This window comes from Myotis lucifugus, unplaced genomic scaffold, assembly GCF_000147115.1.
Source record: "Myotis lucifugus unplaced genomic scaffold, Myoluc2.0 scaffold_57, whole genome shotgun sequence".
NCBI lineage: Eukaryota > Metazoa > Chordata > Mammalia > Chiroptera > Vespertilionidae > Myotis > Myotis lucifugus.
In genome coordinates this window covers 3,877,528-3,901,654 of record NW_005871105.1, presented here as the reverse complement: position 1 = coordinate 3,901,654, position 24,127 = coordinate 3,877,528, and the positions used below count along the sequence as shown (strand labels likewise).

The 24,127-nt window shown below is 34.1% G+C and overlaps 1 protein-coding gene across 6 annotated transcripts in view; it reads left to right on the top strand.

Moving 5' to 3' along the window:
- The window catches only part of TBC1D32 (TBC1 domain family member 32), a 111,608-nt gene that overhangs the window by 75,583 nt on the left and 11,898 nt on the right, over positions 1 to 24,127 (top strand). For 4 of the 6 annotated variants that reach the window (XM_023754184.1, XM_023754185.1, XM_006089220.3 and 1 more), the window contains 6 exons: positions 5,729 to 5,854; positions 6,784 to 6,867; positions 15,310 to 15,379; positions 17,251 to 17,366; positions 18,172 to 18,326; positions 22,046 to 22,186. In XM_023754184.1, the coding sequence (XP_023609952.1) occupies positions 5,729 to 5,854; positions 6,784 to 6,867; positions 15,310 to 15,379; positions 17,251 to 17,366; positions 18,172 to 18,326; positions 22,046 to 22,186 (692 nt within the window). Of the gene's footprint in view, positions 1 to 5,728; positions 5,855 to 6,783; positions 6,868 to 15,309; positions 15,380 to 17,250; positions 17,367 to 18,171; positions 18,327 to 22,045; positions 22,187 to 24,127 lie in introns of those variants that run through there. The other 2 variants (XM_023754183.1, XM_023754187.1) reach the window with 2 other exon arrangements.

Below are 24,127 nucleotides of genomic sequence, written 5' to 3'. Positions count from 1 at the left end.
TAAATTCATGATTAGTTTTATTGATTGACTACCACATTTGATAATTTTTTTCCAAAACAGTTTGGTAAAAAAGTAATTGACTTATTTTAAATTGAACAAGCCAGACAGAAATAAAAAAGCAAAGTAAATGGACACTTACCTAGAATAGGAAAAACTATGTCATCAATTCCTGGAAATCAGTGGTGAGAGGAGTATAATTTTACTCCCTGCTCTACTCTTGTACGTGATTTAGAAAAGGGAGTAATAACAACTTCTCTGTCGGGTGTAGCATAGAGCTGCTGAATGGTTAACCTCAGCGGCCCAGGGTGCTGCCAGGCATCATGCCGTGTGCCCAGGTCCATTTACTCGCCTCGTCTCCTGGAGGACTATTTCACATCTGTCATCAAACCGTCTTCACCTCTTCCCCATCCGTGCTGTCGGATGATAACTTTGCTATTTTACTGATGAAAAAGAAACAGTCAAAAAAAGTTTCCATGTGCTTCTGATACATAGGAACTCAGCGGCATCTGTGCCCATTTTGGTTTTTATTACTATTCGTATACTCCTTATGTTATTTGCTCCCTTTGTGCACTGCATTCCTTTCTCTTTCTTATCAAAAATACTGCATCTATTAGTTCTCTATTATTATTATTATTATTATTATTATTATTATTATTATTATTATATTTAGAGAGCCAGGGAGAGTCTTCACTGTAGCTTCTTCATAAGCCAACAAGAATGGGGTTAATTCTTCCATATTTCAAATATCTTATTTTGAACCCATTTCCACCCTCACTACAATGCCATTTCTGTCCCTTTACTGCAAAATTCTTTGCAGAAATGGTCTAATCTTGGTATTCCAGCTACTCTCTTTCCATTCTGCCTTGAAGCCACTTGAAAGCTAATCAGGCTCTCAGCCCATCACTCCACCATAATAAAATCTGGTCAGACCTCAGTCCTTGTCCTACTCGACCTAGCATTGTCACTGAGCATTTCTGGTGCCTCCCTCTTTTTAGAAACACTGTATTCCCTTGGCTTTCAGGAACATACATTATGTAATCTTCCTCCTGCATTTTTGCACATCCTGTTTCCTCCTTTGTTGGATCGTTCACCTCTCGCCAACCTCTAAACTTTGGAGTACTCCAGGCCTCATTTCTCAGTTGTCTTTTTTTCAAGCTGTACTTTATTCTTGGGAGGATCGCCTCTAGTCATATTACTAAGATATTGTCCACCATGCTGATTGCTCTCAGGTTTGTATTTCTAACCCCCATCTCTACCCTGAGCCTTGTACTCATATCTCACTGTCTACTTGATACCTCTGCTAGTTATCAAGCATATCAAACTGAAGTCTGGGATAAATTTCTGATACTCCCTCCAGATATATTCCTTTGGTGTGCTTGCTTATTTCAGAATGGCACCTTTGTGTTCCAGGTTCTTAAGGCAATAAACCTGAAGGCATTCTTCGACTCTTCTCTGTCTTCAGACCTTACATCTAATGTGTCAGCATTTGCTCTTGACTTGACTCATCTGAAATAAACCACTTTCACCCATTCACTACCAGTCATCTCTCCCTTGTAGTAACCTGCTAAGTAACAGCAGCCAGTGTAATGCTGTTGAAATGTGGTTTGGATCATATTGCTCCTCAAATTGAAACCCTCCAATGGCTTCCCTGTAGCCTATAATGGTCTACATATTTGTGACTTTCTTTCTGTCATATGCTCTGTTTTATGCTAATTAGAAACCTCTTTAATTCCATGTTTCCCCAGTGTGTTGGACAGTAACTTCTATTGCCTTTCTGTTTGTCCTTAAAACACGTTTGCATGAGACAATTTTTTTCTCAATTTAACAGCAGTACCTGATAATTCCTCATAATAATAGTGGTCCTGCGTCTACTGTGATTATCGTTAAGGAGGAGAAAACGATCTAGGCCAGGGGTGGGCAACCCCTGGCACGCGTGCCAAATATGGCACACCAGTAACTTTTGCTGGCACGCGAAACCCTCTCTTATAATCTTCCATTTACAATTTTTTTCTTAATATCGACTTTTTTATTTTTCAGATAAATTCAGTGTAGGTGCATCTTAGATAAATAAATAATTTTATTTATTTATTCATAACAAGTTATCTTAAAGACCATAGACATAGATTGACGAGAGAGGGGAAGAGCAATTTCTATTCCTCTGCCTTAACTCTCCCTGCCTTCCTAGGTCCGACCAGTGTTTTGGTTTCATCCACATACGCTTGTGAATCTTTGTTCTCAGTGATGAATTTTGTTAAGTCTCGTAATAGGAGTAGCCTGACGGATGAAAGTAGTAGCTCGTGCATATCTCTGAAGGTCATGAAATATAAACCTGATGTAAAATCTCTGTCATCAGTGATGCAGCAGCAAAAGTCCCACTGATAATATGAAACGGTGTCATAAAGTTTTCTGTCGGACTATCAGTGTACATGTATACATTAAAAAATAAATGTATTTTTCATCATCATATACTGTGTTTTTGTCGCTCGAATGAATTTTATTATTTCTTCAAGGTTCTTCACATACGTACACCTTAAGAGATGTCAAGTAGGCATAACATGTTCTCAAAAAATTAGGGTTGGCACGCAGAAGAATTTTGAGTCAGAGATTTTGCTGGTTTTGGCACACACTCACAAAAAGGTTGCCCACCCCTGATCTAGGCCTTAGTGGACAACCCAAGAGGCACCTCAGGAAGAGATATAACATTTTGAATCAAATATTAATAAAATATGTGTAAAATGATGTTGCTGATGTGTCACTGATCCTGTACTCATAGTAGGATGGCAGAAAATGAGAGGAATCAGAATCATGTCTGGCTTTTCATTGTACCTAAGAGAATACAGTGGTGATGTCTGTATGAACTAAATGAGAAAAGTGGAGCCAAATGCATTTATAACAGGTATAAAACTAATTTGAAAGTAATGTCTCTGGTTAAATACAGTGCAGTAAATTAAACATTGTGTACTTTAAAAAATTATGGTTAAGCTAGTAGTATTTTAAGACACAAATTGCTGTTTTCAAGGCACGTATTCATATACATTTCATTTTGCTTTTTTATTTGGAAGTTAATGACTCACTGATTCTGTTAGTTGTTATTTGTGTTGTCATTTGCAATATCATTTCGTTGTTGTGGGAAAAAATCACTCCAGTTGTATGCATATGGTGACATCTTTCTCATTTGTCTCCCAGCTCCTAGGTTTTCCCTCCTTCCTACAGTTAGCATCTCCTTGTCTGTTAAATTGCTTCTTGTTAGCTCATCGGCATCAGTGTTAGCTATTAGATGATTTATCTTCATCTGTAAATAAGAATCTTGAGGTATCATCTGGTTCAGTTATTTTTCTTTGTGTCCATTTTAGGGTCACCACATTAAAACGTAAAATCCCTTTGAAAGCTACTGATTTTGTATGTACATTTGTACATATATGTGTACGTATGTATAACTACACACATGCATATATATATATATATATGTGCCTATAATGTAAAAAGGGGGCATATGAAAATCATCCTACACGTATGAAAAATTTATTTTTTTATATGTTAGAAATAACTTGTCAGAGTACCATCTCTCTGTTACGTGAAAGTTTAGATACATAAGAGGAAATGCATTAGTGTAGTAACATTGTTACCTGTGCAGAAGATAAGAAAGGCAAGGTGAATGGAGAAAGGAGGGTTGTACAATGGTTTAAGCAAGTATTGGTGGCACGTCGGCATGTGTTAAAGTGAACTACTGAAGATTGGTTCGAAACGATTGGTTCCTCTTTGACACAGGAAGGGTGTGAGGTGGGTAGCCGTCTGTTTTGTTTCGTTTTTGTGTTCCTAGGCTAAACTTGGCTCTCCTGGGAGTTGTTACACCCCTAGCTGGCCAGCCTGCTCCACTGCATTCTACTTGGGTGTGTTCGGGTGGGGATTTCTCTCTCCCAGGAGGGAGGGAAATCCAGGGCTTCCATCCTGAGAACTAAAAATGGCTCGAGGGATTGGATAGCACGCTCTGGTTATTGGTGACTTATCTCAATAATAGGAGACATTTGCTCCTTTTACTTCCCTTTCTGCCACCCTACATTCATTTTATTTATTATCTTTATAATGTGTACGCAGGCTGAATTATAAAATAATCTGTAATCTAGGTTACCCCTGTATCCTATATAATTCACTGCAGATGTCCTTGGATATCTGCGGGGAAGTTGTTCCATGACCCCCAGGGATACCAAAATGTGCAGATGCTCAAGTCTGCCCTCCTATCTGTGAGTTCCACATATGTGGAGACAGAGGGCCAACGTACTGTCTTTATCAAGAAACCATTTGGATTTATGTTTACTCGGCTGAGGCTTTATCTTCAAAGTGGAGAGTAGTGGAGAGTAACTTATGTTGTGTGTGTCATTGCCGGTGTGTTTCTATTACTCTTAACAGGCCCAACAGAATTCCAGAAGCATAGCACTGGCTCACAGTCACTGGAGGTCAGGCTACTTGGTGTTGATTGCCTCTCTTTGATCTTAGAAATTCAAATGGCTACTCACTGAAAGCCTCAAACATATTAGTAACTCCTAATGCAAGTGAACTCTGGGATGTTGCTAAGAACTCCTTAGGAGTTACTCTTTACCCATACATTCCTCCAGAGGCCCTTCTTGAAAGTTTACCTCCTTAGGGATTTCTAAGAAGTAAACAGAGTGACAGCTAATGTGAGCCACGTATATAAACAAACATATTACTTCCCCATTATTTCATTTCCCTTGCCATTTACATCATCTCGTGTGCTTTCTGTAATTATCCTACATATTCTGTATCAACCATGTGGGTCTTAATTTGTACTTTTTAAAAACAGCTTTATTGAGACATAATTAACATACCATACACATCACCAATTGAAAGTGCAATTTTATGGTTTTTAATATATTCACAGACATGTGCAGCCATCACCACAGACAATGTTAAAACATTTTATCACCTCAAAAAGAAACCCAGTACCCTCTTTTCTGTCCTTTCCTCACCCGGCCCTGAGCAACCACTAATCTATATTCTGTCTCGAGAGATTTTTCTATTCTGGGCTTTCGTAGGAATGGAATGGTATAGTATGTGGTACTTTGTGACTGGCTTATCTTCCTTGGCATAATGTTTTCAAGGTTCATCCATGTTGTAGCATGCATAAGTACTTGCCTTTTTAGGGTCAAATAATATTCTGTTGTACAGCTGTAATATAATTTATTTACACATTGGTCTGCTGATGGACACTTGGATTGTTTCCACTTTTTGGCTATTATAAATAGTGCTGCTATAAATAGTCCTGTACAAGTTTCTGCATGTTTTCATTGATCTAGAGTATATGCCTAGAAGTGGAATAAATGAATTATATGGTAATTCTATGTTTAATAATTTGAGTATAACGTTCATGTTTGTTTAGCGAAATCTTAAGGTCCTCACTGTTTACTAAATCAAATACTCAGTAATGTGTCATGTTGTATAAAAACAAGAATACTCAGGAATTATGGTTATAAGTCAATCAATTTTATGAGCTTTGAATATATCAATAATCCATTTTTATGAGTTTTTAATAAATGTAAATAGCAATTGATAGTATAAGATATGATTACAGAAAGATGTTTTCCTTTGAAAGCCATATATATTCTGTGTTTTTAAAATAGAATGTGTATGTTTACATGCTTAATATTAATACTTATTTTTCAATGTATCTAGCATGTCTTATAATAATAATACATGCTATATTTCTTATTAGACAATGATCTTGGCAAAATTTTATTACACTTCAAGATGTCTGATAAACAAACTGAGTGGATAGAAAACTGCCGAAGACAATTTTGCAAAATGATGAAGGCCAAACCTGATATAATCAGTGGAGGTGGTAAGTGCACTAATTTTTCTGTTTGTTTTTTTTTGGTATGAAAATTATATTAACAGAAGCTGTGTTTCCTGAAGATTAGTGCCGGCATGTCTAGAATACATAATACTCATTTCAGAAGTCCATTGATTTTTGAAAACTTGTGACCCTGGAGAACTAAAATTAAAATCTGAGGTTACTAAGCTTTTTTAGAAAACTGTCTAAGAGGTCTTGGTAGGCAAAACTTAAACACTGTTTTATCTTTGCCCATGTAACAGTTCGCTTGGTTTTACTCACTTTCAACAGCACATAGCATACTGCTTTGGATAGTAATATCCTAGAGTTAGTTTGTTTTTAAAGTTAAGAAGTGTTTCATGACATAAATTAATTTTCTTGAGTTATGGATGATGGAATTTCAGTGCATTGAAGAGCTTCACTGCCCTACAATCCTGTGTGCTGCCTACCCTGGCAAGCTTAGTTTTCATTCGATTGCCTTGAACAGATACCATATGTTGCAAAATATATAAAACAAATAATATGCACTGGTTTTGAAAGAGACGTGAGCTATTCATTGATCTTGGACTTGGAATTCACATAATTTTTTCTGTATGCGTGAATAATTACGATAAGATATTGTAGTCTAATTAGTGATAATTTTCTTTCTGTATTGAAATCATTTAGCATTCTAAAGTAATCCTTAGAGGATCTAAAGATAACAGATGATTCTTTTCCAGTCTTACATTCATAGGTTCTCAGTGAAGCTATTAAAATTTAATTTATATCAGAAGCATTGTTAAGAATATTAAAATGCTGTGTGTTTTGAATTGGACCCCCTTAAGGGTGTAACTAAAGATGTTCCGATGACTTTTATGTACCAGTCTGTTATTTAGAGATGCATTATCATGTATTATTATTGTCCTTTAATATTCTAATTATTCTCTTGTTAATTACAGCTTTAGTAGAATTACTTGAAAAATTTGTGCTTCATCTCTCTGAAAGCCCATCGGAATGCTATTTCCCCTCCGTAGTATATACAGGTATATATTAAACATTTTGAATTTTGAAAAGTATTTAGTGTGCAAATAGATATTTTATAGAGACGTGTAATTAAATTACAGATATGCACAAGGTTTCTCATCCTAAAAATATCTCATATACATTCCAGATATCTTTTAATCTCTTCTGTGTAAATGTCTGAGTTTCCTTGTAACTTTCTAACTTAAAAAAATATATTTCAGCGAGGAAGGGAGAGGGAGAAGGAGATAGAAACATCAATGATGAGAGAGAATCATTGGTTGGCTGCCTCCTGCATGCTCCCCTGGGGACCGAACCCAAAACCCAGACATGTGTCCTGACCAAGAATAGAACTGTGACCTCATTCATAGGTCGACACTCAACCTCTGAGCCACACCGACTGGGCTCTAACTCCTTTCTGAGCCCTTTTAATCTGTCTACCCCTTAAAAATTGTTTTTCCTTAAGATGATATCTTCCACTCTGCTCATTTAATCCACTGCTCCCCCCCCCCCATGATCTCATCTGCTCGTACTGTTTTACATACCTCACATACTGATGATTTCTAAATGTACATCTTCCACTCAGATACCTGCTGCAAGCTTTATTTCCATATTTCCAACTGCTTGATAGGTAAACGTCACCTGGATGTGCTACAGAAACCCTCGATTCTAAATGTCCAGTAGGGACCTTGCCTCATCGTACCTTTTTGATATACATCCTCTTCTTACCTTGTCTATTTTGGTTGGTATTATAGTCATCTGCTTTCCATCTAAGCCAGAAACCAAGGAATGATGAACTCTCTTACATCCATATTTTCCTCCCAATTACCAAACCATTTTAATTCTGTGTTCTTAATCTATCTCAAATTTATCTACACACACACACACACACACACACACACACCATATGTGTGTGTGTGTGTGTGTGTATATATATATATATATGTATATATTATATATATTATATATGTATATATGTAATATATGTAGATATACTTTAAATCTTTATTGTTGAAAGTATTACATAGGTGCTCCTTTTTCCCCCATTAACCTCTTCCAGCCTGCTCCCGTCCTCCCCCAACCCCCCCAGGCCCTCACCACCCCATCTACTTACATTGATTTCTATTATTTTATGTTAGTTTAGGCCACCATTACTTTTGTTTATGGTAATACAACAGCCTCTTTACCTGGGGTCTCTAATTGGAATCTGATTTTCTTTCAAAGGTATTCTTAATCTGCTTTCAGAGTGATATTTGAAGCCCAGATCTGACCCACTCATCCTCTCCCCCATAGAAGCTCACCATTAACCACTGCATAAAGTATAAGACTCTTACCATGATACCTGAGGCCTCAAATTAGGCTTGCCCTTTGTTCCTCTCTAGAATCATCTCTTTCTCTCCATCCATGCCTTACATTTATTTTTCAGGAACACTAAACTGTTAGTAGCACTGCCAACTTCCTCTTCTCTCCCTCACCACACACACATTCATTTATTCAACAAATAGATATTGTCCTTTGCTATGTGATAGAACTTCTCTGAGCATTCAGACACAGCATTGAACAAATGAGAGAAACAAATCTTGCCCTAATAGAATTGACCTTCTGGTAGGAAGACAGATGATAAATAAGTAAAAGATTCAGTATGTCAGATGGTATGGTGGTAGATGAGAATTTTTCAGCAGGACAGGGAGCTGGGGCGTGCTAGTTGAGGGTAAGGATTACAATATTAAATAGTGTTCAGACCAGCAGAAGTGGGTGCAAGATATATGGGTATTTTCAGGGAAAGAGAATTTCAGCAAGTGACACCAAAGAGGACTAGTATGGCTAAAAAGAAATAAGAGGGAAGAATTGTTTGTGTGGAAGTCATAGAGGAAAGATTTTGGAAAATTATTGCAGGGTCTTAAACATAGGATTGACGTGCTCTGATTTACATTGTTAAAAGATCACTGTGGTTGCTATATTGAGAAAAGAATGAAGTAGGCATAATCATTGCATTTAAAATCAGAAAATTGAGGTAAATAGGAAAGAAAACAGAAATTGTGAAGACAGTTTTGAAGAAAAGCATTTGTGAAAAGAATTATAACTTTATAAGTGAACCTAATAATGTACGTGAAAAGAATACAGGGAATAATGGTCAAGTCTATGAGTAAAAGGAAATCAGTAAGCAGTGGTAATCATGGAGATTTGCATGGACAAGAGTGGGGATCTCTAGTCTGCAGCATAATAATCTCCAATTTCTACAGCTTTCCTTGGCACATTGTTCTATTAGATTATATTTTCTGTATTATCTAAAATTAACATTATGTTGTATGTGTTATCCAAATACTCAACCTGATTGCTCAGCATACATGTATTTACTGCCCTCTGTTGTACTTCTAAATTACCCTGAGGGAAATCTCACGTGTAGTCTTTTTAGAATGTAGTATCTAGGCAGAGAAACCCTGAGTGTGAATTTAAATTTCTTTAAAGGCTCCAGTTGAACAACTATCCACTGGAATTTTAGAGTGTAGCCAAAAAGAAAGTGGCTTCCTCTTGGTTAACTGTTGAGTATTTATTACGATATGATAATTTTTATGGTAGTATTGTTTTCTTCCCATGGCCTTAGCTATCCTCATCCTTTATCATTTGTTTTTTGGCTGGTGGAACAATGGTTTGCTATTATGAAATTTCACTTTATTTACTTTAAATATAAAAAAACTGTTTTGATATAAGGATATTTCAAAGCAAATGCTGAATAGATATATTCAGTGCTTTTTTGTGTTTCTGGAAATGAGAAATTGATTGTCTTTTTAAAAATGACAGTTTGCTAAACCCTAAGGTAGCTGAAATTAGAATAACACAGTCATCCATCTGTTGTTAGCTCCCTCAGGATTTCAATCTATTATAAAATTTGCAAATCTGAAAAAATCAAATTAGTTTGGCTGTTTATCCCCTTGAAGAAAAAGGAAAGAACAAACAGAAAGTTCTGCACATTTGCAGATTGTAAATCCATACAGGTATCTTTCCAGATCTTAACAGACAACATTTTGTTGGCCCAATTCCCTGGAACAAGTTGGGGATTTTCTACTACTATAATTGCTTCTTTGAGATGATAAATTAAGTAGTCCTTTTAAGGTAGTAAATATTTTAATGTTACTACTTTTCTCTTTGTGTTGTTAATCAAAAGGCTGAAAAAATATTTAAAAAGTTGCAATTCTAGCCCTAGCTGGTTTGGCTCAGTGGATTGAGTGTCAGCCTGCAGACCCAAGGGTCCTAGGTTTGATTCCGGTCAAGGGCACATGCCTGGGTTGCGGGCTTGGTCTAATGTGCAGGAGGCAGCCAATCAATGATTCCCTCTGATCATTGATGTTTCTATCTCTCCCTTCCTCTCCCTTCCTCTGTGAAATAAATAAAAATATTTTTTTAAAAAAGTTGCAATTCTGTCTTTTGACTACTAAAATATTTTTAAACTTAATATATACAGTTAAACACCTTTATACTTTCTTTGGGTATTCAACAAATATGCTCTTTTCTATTACATTTATGGAACATGTTTGTATGTTCTAATATTGCAAGTAGATTATATATATATATATATATATATATATATATATATATATATATATATAGTAGAGAAATATGCTAATTAACTGGGACATCGTAATGGGTCGACCGGACAGGAAGAGGTTGCACGGGCCGCAGCGTTGGGGGCGGGGCAGCAGGGGCCTTTGTGCACCTGTGCTGGGGGAGGGCCTGATCAGCAGTGGCCATGGCTGCTTCAAGGGCCAGAGAGGAAGTGGGCGGGGCCACGCGATTTCGAATCGTGCGCTGGGCTCCTAGTATAATATAAATATCCCTCACCTCAAGGAAGGAAGACAGAGCATGCATCTAAATGATGAATTAAGTAAATGGCAGCAGATGGTAAGATAGAAAATGAAGAAATGAGGGAAAACTGATCATTTTTAGCTGGCTACTTTGTTTCAGGCAATCTGCCCGGGCCTTTTAAGTATCTTATTTGCATTGGGTTATTATTAAATTAAGGGTTTTGTTGTGAGTGCCATAGTGTTTAGTGGAAAGGATGATCATTGTTGACTATACTGGAAGATAAGAGGAGGAAGTGATAATAGAGCAGGACAGATGGCACTAGTACTGCTATTACAGATGAAAGAGATAGGAGAGGAGAAGACTTATGGGTCCAGGGGTAATTGCATAAATAAAGACATGGAAAGAGAAGTGCTTTTTAGCAAATAACACTGACTATGCCAGTTAGGAGACAGACTCTTATAGTAGCTTTGTCACCAGGAATTAGATTTTAAGTCATTACGAATTGAATAAAATGGATAGATAAAACCTCATGTTGAAAAAGAAGCAACAGAATCTTCCGACTTGCTTTGGGGAAAGAAGGACATAGGAGGAAGAATACTGACCGGTTAATATCTTTGAGTGATTGAGAGTTCTCTCACTTTATAACCGATACAGCAGGGCTTCCGGAAAGTCAGTAGACAGTCAAGCAGTCACTGATTCTTCAACCATGAATTCATCTTCGAGAAGGTCTTTACTCTTCTGAAAATTTACTTTTTTCCATGCCATTAGCCAAGTGCCAGGCAGAATAGATTTGATTTCTTCTACCACTGCTCTTTGTTCTGGCTCTGAAAAACCACAAAATAGAACAGAATGCATGGCCAGAGTGAGTGATATCAGTGAATATTAAGTAAAATTTTTTCAACTCATTTTGTTCTGAGACTATTAATATTTATAATTAAAATGATTGGTTATTTCAAATAATTGCTTGAATATTGATGCTGAGATTGAATTACACATTGCTAAGTAACTAGGGTAAGTAGGGCGCTTTAGGTGTCATTGTTTGGTTGAATTTTTTCAACAACTTATTTCATTAAGCTTTTTATAGACTCTAGGGATTAGGGAGTCATATTATCCATTTGTTAGTTGATTTCAATATACAGAATATATTTTTAAGTCCAAATCTATTTCCATCTCCACCTTGCTTCTAGATTGATATATAAAACACCACTTATTTTGTTGTTCAGTGGATGTTTGTTCATTCATTTATTCATTCATCTACTCATTCATCCAATCAGCATTAGTATTATTACAAGCACACAGATCTGTATATTAATGAAGATAAATATTTTTATGCTTAATAATCCAATTTTATATGTATTAGAATTCTGTTATCTAATTTAACTTAAAATTGTTCTGGCAATAGTTTATAGAAATGAATATTATCGTATCACATTATGATAGTTGATAGCAGGTAGGAATATACCATGACTATAGGAATATATAAAGTTGGCATGTTTACCTTATTGAAATTATTTAAATTTTGCAAAATCAGCCAATGTCACCAACACTATAGCACTAAAGTTTTATATATTTAAACTTGGGAAATTAAAATATAATTAATCATAGAATATAGGATCACCAGGAATGGATTCAGGTACTGAAACAAAAAGAACTTCCTGATGATTACCCAAGTGAATTTCACCTGATTGGATTGTAGTGGACATTGGCAAAAGCTGTGTTTAAATTACGCTGAATTAAAAAAAATGCTGTTGTTAAGACTAAGAATTTGAAATTATGGTGAACATATGAATGATGATTAATAGTTTTAAAAATTGGTCCTTATTTTGTGAAAGTGAAAATAATTTGTGATATATATGTTTTTGGTACCAAGTGATGGAAAATAAAAGCAAATTTTTTTTTTTTGTCTAAGCAGAAAATGAGGCTGAATCATTGTTTCCTATAAATGGGGTAAAGGTGTCTTCAGCAATCTTTCTCCTTCCTCTGTCTCTCCCTCTCCTTGTATGTTGCATTTATTCCCCTTGCTAGAGACCCATGGCACCTCATAGCCCTGTAATTAATAAGGAGAGAAATCCCTACTTCAGTCCAGTTTGAAAAATCTGAAGAGAAGACACTGAGTAGTCTCCTTTGCTTAACCTGTTGCTACAAGTGAAAAACGGTATCATTCTCTCCTAGACATAGAAGGTACATCTGTTAGGTACATATGCACCCCTATGTTCATAGCAACACAATTTATAATAGCTAAGATTTGGAAACAGCCTAAGTGCCCATCAGCAGATGAGTGGATTGAAAAACAGTGGTACATCTACACAATGGAATACTACGCTGCTATAAAATAGAAGGAACTTTTACTATTTGCAACAGCGTGGATGTACCTGGAGAGCATTATGCTAAGTGAAATAAGCCAGTCAGAGAAAGATAAATATTACATGATCTCACTCATATGTGGGCTATAATGAACAGCATAAATAAAAATATGTTGTTGATGAACAAAAATAGATCCAGAGACTAAGAAACACTGATCAGACCATCCAACCTCAGAGAGAAGGCGGCGGGGGAGGGGGGTGTCGGGGGGGGGTAAGAGATCAACCAAAGGACTTGTATGCATGCATATTAGCATAACCAATGGCCATGGACACTGAGGCAGTGGGGGCTTGTCCTGGAGGGTGGAAGTGGCGCGCGGGGGGAGGGGGTAAAGGAGACATATGTAATACAAAAAATAAAAAAAATGGAAATAAAACACTTTAGGTCTGTGAGGAATTCCTGGGCATGAGACTTTCAGTGTTAAAACCATGAAAGTCCTAGGTTAACTAGGAGAAGTAGGTTACCTTAACTCTAAGAGTGCTAAAAGATGAATTATTGCTGGTCCAAAGAGTAGATGTTTGATAACAGTGATGCTTGATTTGTTCTTCCCTATCTCTATAGATCTCAAGTCTACCCATATTTTAAGGTTCAATTTAAATCCCTTGCCTTCCTAATCTCTTCCTCTTATGAATTCACATAACATTTTATCTGTACCATTCTTATTCCTCTTAGCACTTTAAAAAATTAGAGCTATCTATATACAAATTTTATCTCTGACACTACATGGAAAGTTCCTTTAGAACATGATGTACTATTTATCTTTTATCCTCCATAGCTTCTAGCCTGGTGTGCTACACCTACTTTTATCAGAAAGGTCTATTACAAGGAATGAATGAGTCCATGAGTTAAGTAGATTATATTGATAGTATGCGATGCACCAATATGTAATGGGAGGGAAAGAAAATTCGTGATATGAGATTCGGAAAACGTAGCCTTTGGTCCTCTCTACCACTAGATAATATGTGATTTTGGACAATTCCCTTAATCTTGTATATTTGTGCATATGCACACTACCATTTCTTCAGCCCAAAACTGAAAGTTTCAACTAGACTTTCAGTGCTATCTAGTGATGCTTTTCAGTGTTCATTGTTAGCTTGGCCATCCAGTGTTCTCAAGGACTAATCTAAACTTTCAACTTCTCTTATAGTTCTCCATCTGAACAACCCCTCCTTCACGTTTTAAAATGTCTTTGTACTTTTATTAATAGGTAAATCTTTCCTGGTGCTTTTTCTTCTTTTTAAATTGAATTTATTGGGGTGACATTAATAAAATTATATAGGTTTCAGGGATACAGTTCTATAATACAACATCTGTTTATTGTATTGTGTGTTCACCACCCCAAGTCAAGTCTCCTTTCATCACCATTTATCCCCGTGTTACCCTCTTCTACGCCCACCCTCCTTTTTCTCTGATAATCACCATACTGTTGTCTATGAGGTTTTTTTGTTTGTTTGTTTTTGCTTAATCCCTTTACCCTTTTCACCCAGCTCCCCACCCCCCTCCCCTCTGACAGTCTATTCTCTGTATATATGAGTCTGTTTCTATTTTGTTTGTTAGTTTATTTTGTTAATTATATTCCACATATAAGTGAAATCATATGGTATTTGTCTTTCTCTGACTGGCTTATTTCACCTAACTATCATCATAAATCAGCAAACAAAAAGTGTTGGTGAGAATGTGGAGAAAAGAGAACCCCTTCTTCACTTTTGGTAGAAGATCACAATTCCTACTTCACAGAGAATTCACCTGCAGGAAGAAACTTGTTCACTCCACCCTCCTGCATTGTTGTACATTATAAGTAGAATACTGATTATTCCTTCCTGACACTCATGCTTAAATCTTTAAGAAGTAAATGGATATATGTACATGTATATGTATATACATATACACACACATATATATACACACATGTATACATATATATACACACGTGTATATATATTAGTAATTCAAAACGTTATATATACTTTGCTTAACGAAAGTGCAATACTCTAGACTGTTTTGGGGTTAATAGCTTTTGTGTTTTGAGAACCAAGTGAAAATAGATGATTCAAAACTATGATTAGTTGTTTTGTATTTAATATGCTTTTAAAAATGCTTTTATAGGAGAAAGGTTATTTGTAAAAATTTTCCTGTTAATTCCTTTGAAAATATAATTAACAGTTCCTAAAAGAACAAATTCATCAGTGTTTTCAAAATTCACAGTAAAATATGTAAAAATATTGCTTTCATCAATTTTCAATTAAAATATTATGCAGACTTTTATACATTTTTATAACCCAATTTTCTATTGTTTTTAGCTACCGATGCAAATGTGAAGAACGAAAGTCTTTCATTGGTGCAGCAGCTTGGCATTAAAATGACTGTCAGGTGGGTGAGTGGGAAGAGATCAGCCAAAGAACTTGTATGCCTATAGGCATAACCCATGGACACAGACACTAGGGAGGTGAAGGCCTGGGGTTGGGGCAGGGGTGGGCTATGAAGGGTCAATGTGAGAAAAAAGGGGACATCTGTAATACTTTCAACAATAAAGATTTTTTTAAAAGTGACTGTCAGGTATATTACAGGGAAATATACCTCCCTTGCGTATATCTAGAATTTTTTTATCAACCTGATATGTGCTTAATAGTATTTAATTTAACAACCAACTGTTTGGTATAATTTATTTTATTTTGTATATTTTAAATGAAGAATTTATCATTCAGAAAATAATTTTATTTTTAGGATATTGACACATGATTAAATTACCTCTATAGGTAAATCAGTTATGACTCATTATTATTTCAGAGTTTAATTTCAGTGTATTTAAGCCTCTATGACTATCTGGTTTTTTCCCAGAAGTAACTGTAAAAATCAGAACACTGGCAGCACAATTATACCATTTCTAAAATATGATTAGTTTGGATTATCAAGCTATGGTGATGAATACAAAAGTATCTTAAGGATAGATGCAGAAGTTAAAATGAATAAACCAATTAGAGTAGTTTGAAGTTTTGTACGCAAATTGTAATTTTCAAAGGAGATGGACAAGCTAAACAGCAGTCTGGGAGTTAAGGGCTGAGTCCTGGACCACCTTCACCCTCATTCTTGCTTTTAAATGGGGATCTTGATAGTCTCATTCAGAGGGATCAGAATCACAATCAATTTTTAGAAAGATCCATGTGAAAGATGTTAAAAAGACTGAGTGTTTTTTATAAATTCATAGCCTTAGAATGAAATCAATGGTACTAATACTAGCTCACCCACCTTTATTACATAGGACATATAACACATTCAGTTTTGCAACCTTGTTTTTATTTTAAATACCGTATTTCTGTTGTGAAATGAAATCCATAGATAATATAAGTCACATATTTTTAAAATTTATTATAATGTCTTATTGGTAAGAAATAAATGGAAAATGATTTATAATGAAGTTTTTGTATAAAACTACAGTATAAGACATAGCTGGCACTCATCGTCGTGACTGGCAGCTACAAATAGAGACTTTATTATGGTGCTTCAAATACTGCAAGGGAGTTGCCACTGGCAAAATGACTTTCCAAAATGGTGAACAATGCTTAGAAAGGCATCAAATAAAGCACTATCTTTCTCTGATTTGCACATGGTTGCATTCAGAATATGTAAAAAATATAGGAAAATATTTTATATAAAACAATTAGTTTCAGATCATTATAAGTATCTTTTTAATCCATGCAGAATAACAGGCAGGGCATTTGCACGTTGTTATCATGCTGTCCCGTGTCTAACCTCCTGGCCCTCACTGACTACCATTGGGGCCCCAGTCACTATGACAATAAAAAATGCCCCTATAAGTTTCCAAAGTGGCCCCCCGAGAAGTGCCACTCCCATTTAGAATCCTTGGAACAGATGAACTCAAAAATTGTTTCTTAGATTTAACATTCGACTCAATAGTCTGTGTTTTAGATTAAGTTCAGGTAAAAAATACTTACATTCTACTTGTAGATCTATGGTATGTATGTTTTCTCTCATTATTGTTTTATTTTCCTTTAAAGTTACCAGTATTTACCAGATGAATACTGCTAATCCAAATACATCATAATTATTGGTAACATATATAGTCATTTTTTCCCCTAAGTAGCTATGCCAAAAGTAGAAATTTGAAAACTTAATACCTTGAGATTTTAAGAGGACTCCACTTGGATAGATTTCTATAAATGAATTTACAATACAGGGCCTGACCTTTATCCTTTTGTATGTTTTGTGGATTTTTAATGTAGGTATGGCAAGTTCCTCAACCTGTTAAAAGATAGTGCAGAAAGTGATCTTACGTGGGTGTTAAAGCACTGTGAGAGATTCCTGACACAGCAGCAAGCTCATGTAAAATCTTCTCTTCATATCCTTTTTGAGTGGATTCACAGTTCAACTTTATTCATACACTTTTCATAAGTTTTTGATGGGATATCTTTTATAGTAAAATAATACTTTAACCTATATTAGTGATTTATTTGTTCTGATATATCTTCATAGCATTTTATTCTATACTTTAGATATACATTTTATTAAATTGAATAGTGATTAAGTTCATTCTTACTCATTGAATCTGCAACTGAATAATTGAAGTTAATGGAATATATTTTCAGACATATATAAGAAAGTTTTAAAATTAGATTGCAATCTAGAAAATTAATATTCTAGATTTAGTAAATCTAGAATAAGAATAAAAATCCATTTATGATTTTATTTGAATTGGTTATATTTCAGAAATAGGATTTGACTCGAAGAAAAATATATGCAAACTACTTGCATTACTGAATCTAAAAATGTGTGGATTTTAAAAATACTTGATTGTGCTAGTAATTTAGCAGACAACCTGAACTAGAGAAAGGGTGGTACTCTCTGTTCATCACTTCAAGAAGTGTATTTCTACAAAGCAGATCGTTTTTCTTCCAGTTGCTAGTGCCATTGGCCTCCACGGGACATTAAAGAAAAGAGTACATTATAATAGTTAATGTGTAATTTTTATTAATAAAATTTAATTTTACATCAATATCTTATAAATTGACTAAAGACAAAATGAGGACTAAGTATCATTAATATATCTTTTCTTATAGAGATCCTGGAAATGAGTATTTATGGAGTTGTTATGTTTCATTTTGTAACATAAACTATTATAACAGTTCCTTAACTGTGCTTTGTAATCTGCCTGCAGGGGAGTTATGCTGGCCATGACTGGTTTGTATCTTCTTTGTTCATGATAATGTTGGGGGACAAAGAGAAAACATTCCAATTTCTTCAGCAGTTCTCCAGGCTTCTGACCTCTGCTTTCCTTTGGTTGCCAAGACTGCAAGTTTCTGTAAGACTTTTTAGCCTGTTTTTAAAGAAGCATTTTAAATTTTAAGGCAAATCCTATTTAAATTAATTGGGATCTCATTTTCTTTGTAGAGAACTCTGTATTAGTTTATATTCATTTTTTGTGTGAATGCTTTTGACTGATTCTCTTTAAAGATACAGATTTGACATTTTCTCAAATATTTGGTATCTTACCTACTGGTATCGGAATAAGTGATTAATGGTAATAGATTCATTGTTAAATATTAAACTTGTCAGTAAATTATAGAATTTTATATATAAAAAGAAAACTACTGAATGAATATTTTTTATTTTGTGAGAAAGAATTTCTTAGTGAAATTACAGCATAAGATAATATTAAGTTGAAGTTCGTTTTTTCTATAGGAATACTTAATCCCAAATAATAATTATAACAAAAGTAACATTCATATATGCCTTCTCTGCTAGTAAAAACATGAAAGGGAGAACTAATTAAAGGAAGTATTCCATATTCATATAAATACAAAACTCCATTGATGAAAAATCAGGCTAAAGTAATACTTGAATGAGCTAGTGTTGTTCGACAGGAAGGTCAAGGGATGGTAGTACACACACACACACACACACACACACACACAGTTCTCTGTTACGCCTCACAAAATAATAATTATTCAACACAGGATGTTTAGACTTAAAAATTCTAATAGAGTTTAAATACACATTTATATATATATATATATTTTAACTTTTTTGTACAATTCCTGTGCTTTTGGTGTGGTACCACTATCCTTAACGATGTCTTGTGTCCTTTCAGCCAGACAGTCTGTTTTATCCTCTCCAGAAAATAACATTTTAGACTTCTGCTCAGGTTACATGAGGTCAGATGCTCAAATGTTCATCCAGGCCTTCTCATTTTAGCCCCTTCCTCTTTATCCCCACTTCCAGAGATTCCTGGCCATCCCTTTTTGAGGCTTTGAGGATTCTTCAGGGTAAATTGGGTTGGTTCTTAGCTTTCTCTACTGTTAACTTAGGATTCAGCTTTTTCAGGCCTACAGTCTTTCTGCTTTCCAGTTTCCAAAGTTTTATTGCTTTTGTCCCCTACACATATTAGATTTAAATTTTACAGCAAATTGTAAGTCATGGCACACTTGTAACCCATTTGCAGGTCATTAGCAATAGTAAGTCATGTGACCAATCATTTGTAGGAAAGAAAACCAGCGTCAAAGCACCTTCCCTGTTTACATGTAACTGTAAATCTTATTTATATTTGAAGATTCCATGTTCTCATGTGTCATGGCCCAGGCAGAACTAGATTTTTCTTAGTGTCAGGAATAAAATGACTCATCAGAGCTACCTATACTGGAAGAAAAAAAAAAACACTGAGAAACTGCTTACTGTGTTTCTTTTTTGTTTTTAAGCACATACCTTCTATATTTAATCACTAAAGTAAAATACTGAGTGTTAACTATTTTATAAAGTCCTTGTTTCATATTATGCCACTTTCTAGTATATTCCAAGCTAAAAGTTTTACCGATAATTTTTTCATGATTTTAGCATAGTGTTATGTCAGTTTATATGTTGCTTAGATGATATAGTAAATGCTATTGTTATCCTTATGTGTTCTGCTTAACCTGATGTTCTAGATTTTATTTTGAGTTACCTTTAATAAAAGTTGCCATCCTTCTAGAGCATTGTGACTAAGCAAAATACATCAAAACACTAAATGTATAACAAACATAATTTATAATTTGATGATTCAGAATAGTCTTTGTTGTATCCATGTGGCTCAGAGCTGTCATTGATCTGGGTTTATGAACACCATTTACTATAAATTAGAGTTATAAAATGGAAATTAATAGAGCAATTAATAAAGTTAGTATAAGTTAAGTTATTGTGATTGTGCACAATTATTAGAATATTTTCTTGTCATTCAGGCAATAATTTGTTGCAAAGCTACTCTATGCAAGATTTGGTGCTAGAAGCTTGTTTTGGTTACCCAAAAGTATGGCATAATTTCTTCCAATAAGTATAATGTATAAAAGTAGAAGAACTCTTGCCTTATCTTTGGGAATCCATTACATAATAATGGCTTGTTTTCTTTGAGAATGTAATTAATTAATCTATTGCCACCATCTCTTAACAGACAAACTCTAAATATGTTGTTTTTCAATACAACATAGATAATGTATAAGAATTATTTCTTATATATATATAATTCTTATACTACTATTATACATATATTCAGAAAAGTATTATCTAAGTTTGTATTGAAAATTAAAATGTTATGTATGTATAAGTTGACTTTTGCTTTTGTATATGTTTGTTATATTCATTAATTTTACTCTATAAGTACTCATTAGTGAAACACATTGTGCAGTTCATATTATTTTTATTTACTCAATAGAAAGGTTACTTTTTGGTCTTAGACATTAATCTGCAACTGACTACAAGAAGTCCATTTAATATGCTATGTATGTCTTGTCATCAATATAGAGAGTTAATGTTCTGTGTGTGTGCGTGTGTGCGTACTGTGAGGTATCTTCCTGAGAGCCTATCATAAATATATTTTCCTACAAAATATCTTCCTACAAGTATATATTTCTGCATGTGAAATGGTAAATTGTTTATGATGATGAATGATAAAACTAGAAAACCACTAATAAATTATTTGACTTATGTAATTTTTTTATGTGAGCTTGGTTTGTTTTAATTTAAAAGTATTAACATTGTTTTATTAAAAAGGTTTAAAAGTAAGAGTTGCCTGGTAAAGGCAAGAACATAAAATGCTTTTCTGAAACTTTCTTAATTATTTATTCTTCAGATCTAATTTGAGTGTCAATTTTTATTATAAGTCTATAGGGTATAATTGCTGGTCTAAGAATTTTCTTGACATAAACTTATATCTTCAAGGTTATTCTTTGTTTTTAAAAGAAGCTATTGTGGTTAAATGTTGGATTTATACTAACTCATTAAAACATTATGAACATTCATGATAATAAATTGTATCTAATAGCTAAATTAAAAAAAATAACCAACTTTATGAAGATATTGCTGTAAAATACAAGTTTGTAAATATTTGTGTTTATATATCTACACATATATAGTATATGGACATATAAATAAATATAAATATACATGTAAATATAAATATGTGTATAAAATATATTTATAAAATACTTGCTCTGACAACTTTGATGTGAATGCATTATGTATTTTTTCCCCAGTTTTAGAGATGAATTTCTTATAGAGTACCCAATTTCAGTTAGTAGTAACTCAAGTTTGTGTTAACTTAGAAAAATGGGATTAGGTAAATACCTTTAAAAGCTGACAAACAAAAACTTATTAGCATTATGGAATCATTGGCCAAAGCCAAGGAGAGTACATATATTGAAACATCCTAGGTATTAAAAAAGTAAAGCATTTATTACTCCTGAACTCACTCATTTATTCTTTCATACAACACTCACCCTCAAAATTCCACAAAGGATTGAAGTTGCCAAAATTCCAAAGTGTCAACTTCATTCCTGTGTCTCAGAAAGTATATCATACTGTCTTTATTGAAATTTATGCTTTCTACAGAGTTTAACATTCTGACTTTTAAATTTATGTAACTATAATATTTGCATAATTTGTTATGCCACTACATCAATTTTGAAGGAGCAATTCAGAGGAAAAGATTTAGAAGTTTGATTATTTTAAATTAGCTGCATACTCATTAATTCTCAATTTCTCTCTTTTATGCAGAGGTACCTACCTGTTGACACTATAGAATCTGGCATCCATCCCATATATTTTTGCAGCGCTCACTATATTGAAATGCTGCTGAAGACAGAGGTGCCACTTGTGTTTTCAGCTTTTCACATGTCTGGTTTTGCGCCATCACAGGTAATTCATAAGGGAGTAGCATTTCTTCAATTCCCAGATTTCAGTGACTTTAAAGAAAATTACATTCTCATCAGGTATAGGAAATACACTTAAATTAATAAAACTATTTTTGTAAGTATTTATTCCTTTGCATTTAAATTCCTAAACTGGCTTCTTCTCCTTGGACCTATTATAACAGATAGGTTTACTTTATAAGGAGGTACCAGCCATTCACAGAATTCGAGTTCAAGTTCAGCTATTCAAAGGTATAGACATTCTGAAAGTCTATGACATGCAGGCTTTTTAATGGAAACAATATCTTCATCAGAAGGTTAATTTATGGATTAAGTAACTAAGGGCAATAATTGGTATCAGCACTGAGTATCTGTTATGTGAGATATTGTGTCTTATCTAACAAGAAAGCCTAGAGCTGTGTGTCTGCTGTTGGGATCAGAGAGGTTTTAATGACTTTTCTAGGGCCTGGAATTGTACATGTGGTCACATGACAGTAGCCGCAGATGTTTTATGGTTAAGAATATCTTGATCTTGGAGCTTATTTGGCCTGTTTATGTGACATATTGGATAGATTTCTTAATAGTAAACCATCCTCCATTCCCTTGTATTTGTCCTACTGGAAACACGTTCCTCTTAATTAGATAGTACTTTTCTGAAAATGACATGTGCTTTTATACTTATTTTGAAGAGCCCTTCTGTCATTTTTTTACATTTACTTTTATCTGGTTACTAGACCTGCTTAGTTTTCAATTTCCTGAAATTAATGAGAAGTCTAAATATAGCAAGGAATTGCATGTAGTGGAAAGAGATACTCTTCCTCAGCCAATTCTAGCTCTTACTGTGTCTGTACCTAAAACACTTCTGGGAATTTTGAATCACCAAATGTTTAATTCTGGTTGAAAGTAGTTACTTAAATATTTACTATAAGCTCAATAATCCATTCTTTCAATTCTTCTAAAAATCCCAGTCAGGGAGCAACAGGTTCTTGAGAATTTATTTTTGCCATGATTAATACAATGCATATTGTCTAATACCTCCAATTATTTACTGGTTCCTAACATATATCCTATAATTTAAAAATAAACTACCAAAGGCTGTGGGGAAAATTTGCAATACCTCAGGGCCCACTGTATCAATTTGGTATCTATCATTTTGGCATCTGCTTATCAATTTGACTGCTTACATGTAACAAGCAAATTTATCTAATACAAACTACAGCATTATTTCTCAGCAGTAATATTATGTTTAAGTTATCTAATTTAAAAATGCCTTTTTAATGGTTCCCTTTGTGAGCCACTTTAATGATTTTATGTTTAAAGTATATGTCATTGTTTTATTGAAGTATCTGCCATTTTATTGCTAATATAGAACATGAAACTACTTTTAAGTAACTAAGTGAGTGTATGTGGTTAAGTAATTTTTGGGGTATTAATTTTGTATTTAAAAGCTTATTCATTTTGATCTAACTAGAAGCAGTGCTTTTCGAAGTTGTTAATTTATAGACAACTAATGGGTTGGGATTGCTTTATTAATGAGAGATTTGTGGGTAGGTTGCTAAATAAAATAACAGCTCTGTAGAGTAAAAATAATCTCAACTAGAATAAAAAAAATAAATATAGTTAGAATTATATATTTATTGATGAGTTTCTTTTAAAATTAACGGAGGTGGGAACGGAAATAAAAATTAAAATATATATTCTTTCCTTTTAAATGAACAGAAAATCACATGTTCCAATTAACTTTTGACCAGTTTTACTTTTGTTAAAAAACTGTTCTCATTGAATTTTTTTTAACTTTCCTGGCTGAAGTAGAACATATCTTTAATGATTTATCTCTTGTAATTCCTTTGGAACATCACTTGGCATATCACTGACTATTGCACTGTGCTGTGTCAGCAAGTGGGCTAACACGGAATCCTCAGGGAACAGTCTAGAAAACCTCTCCGTT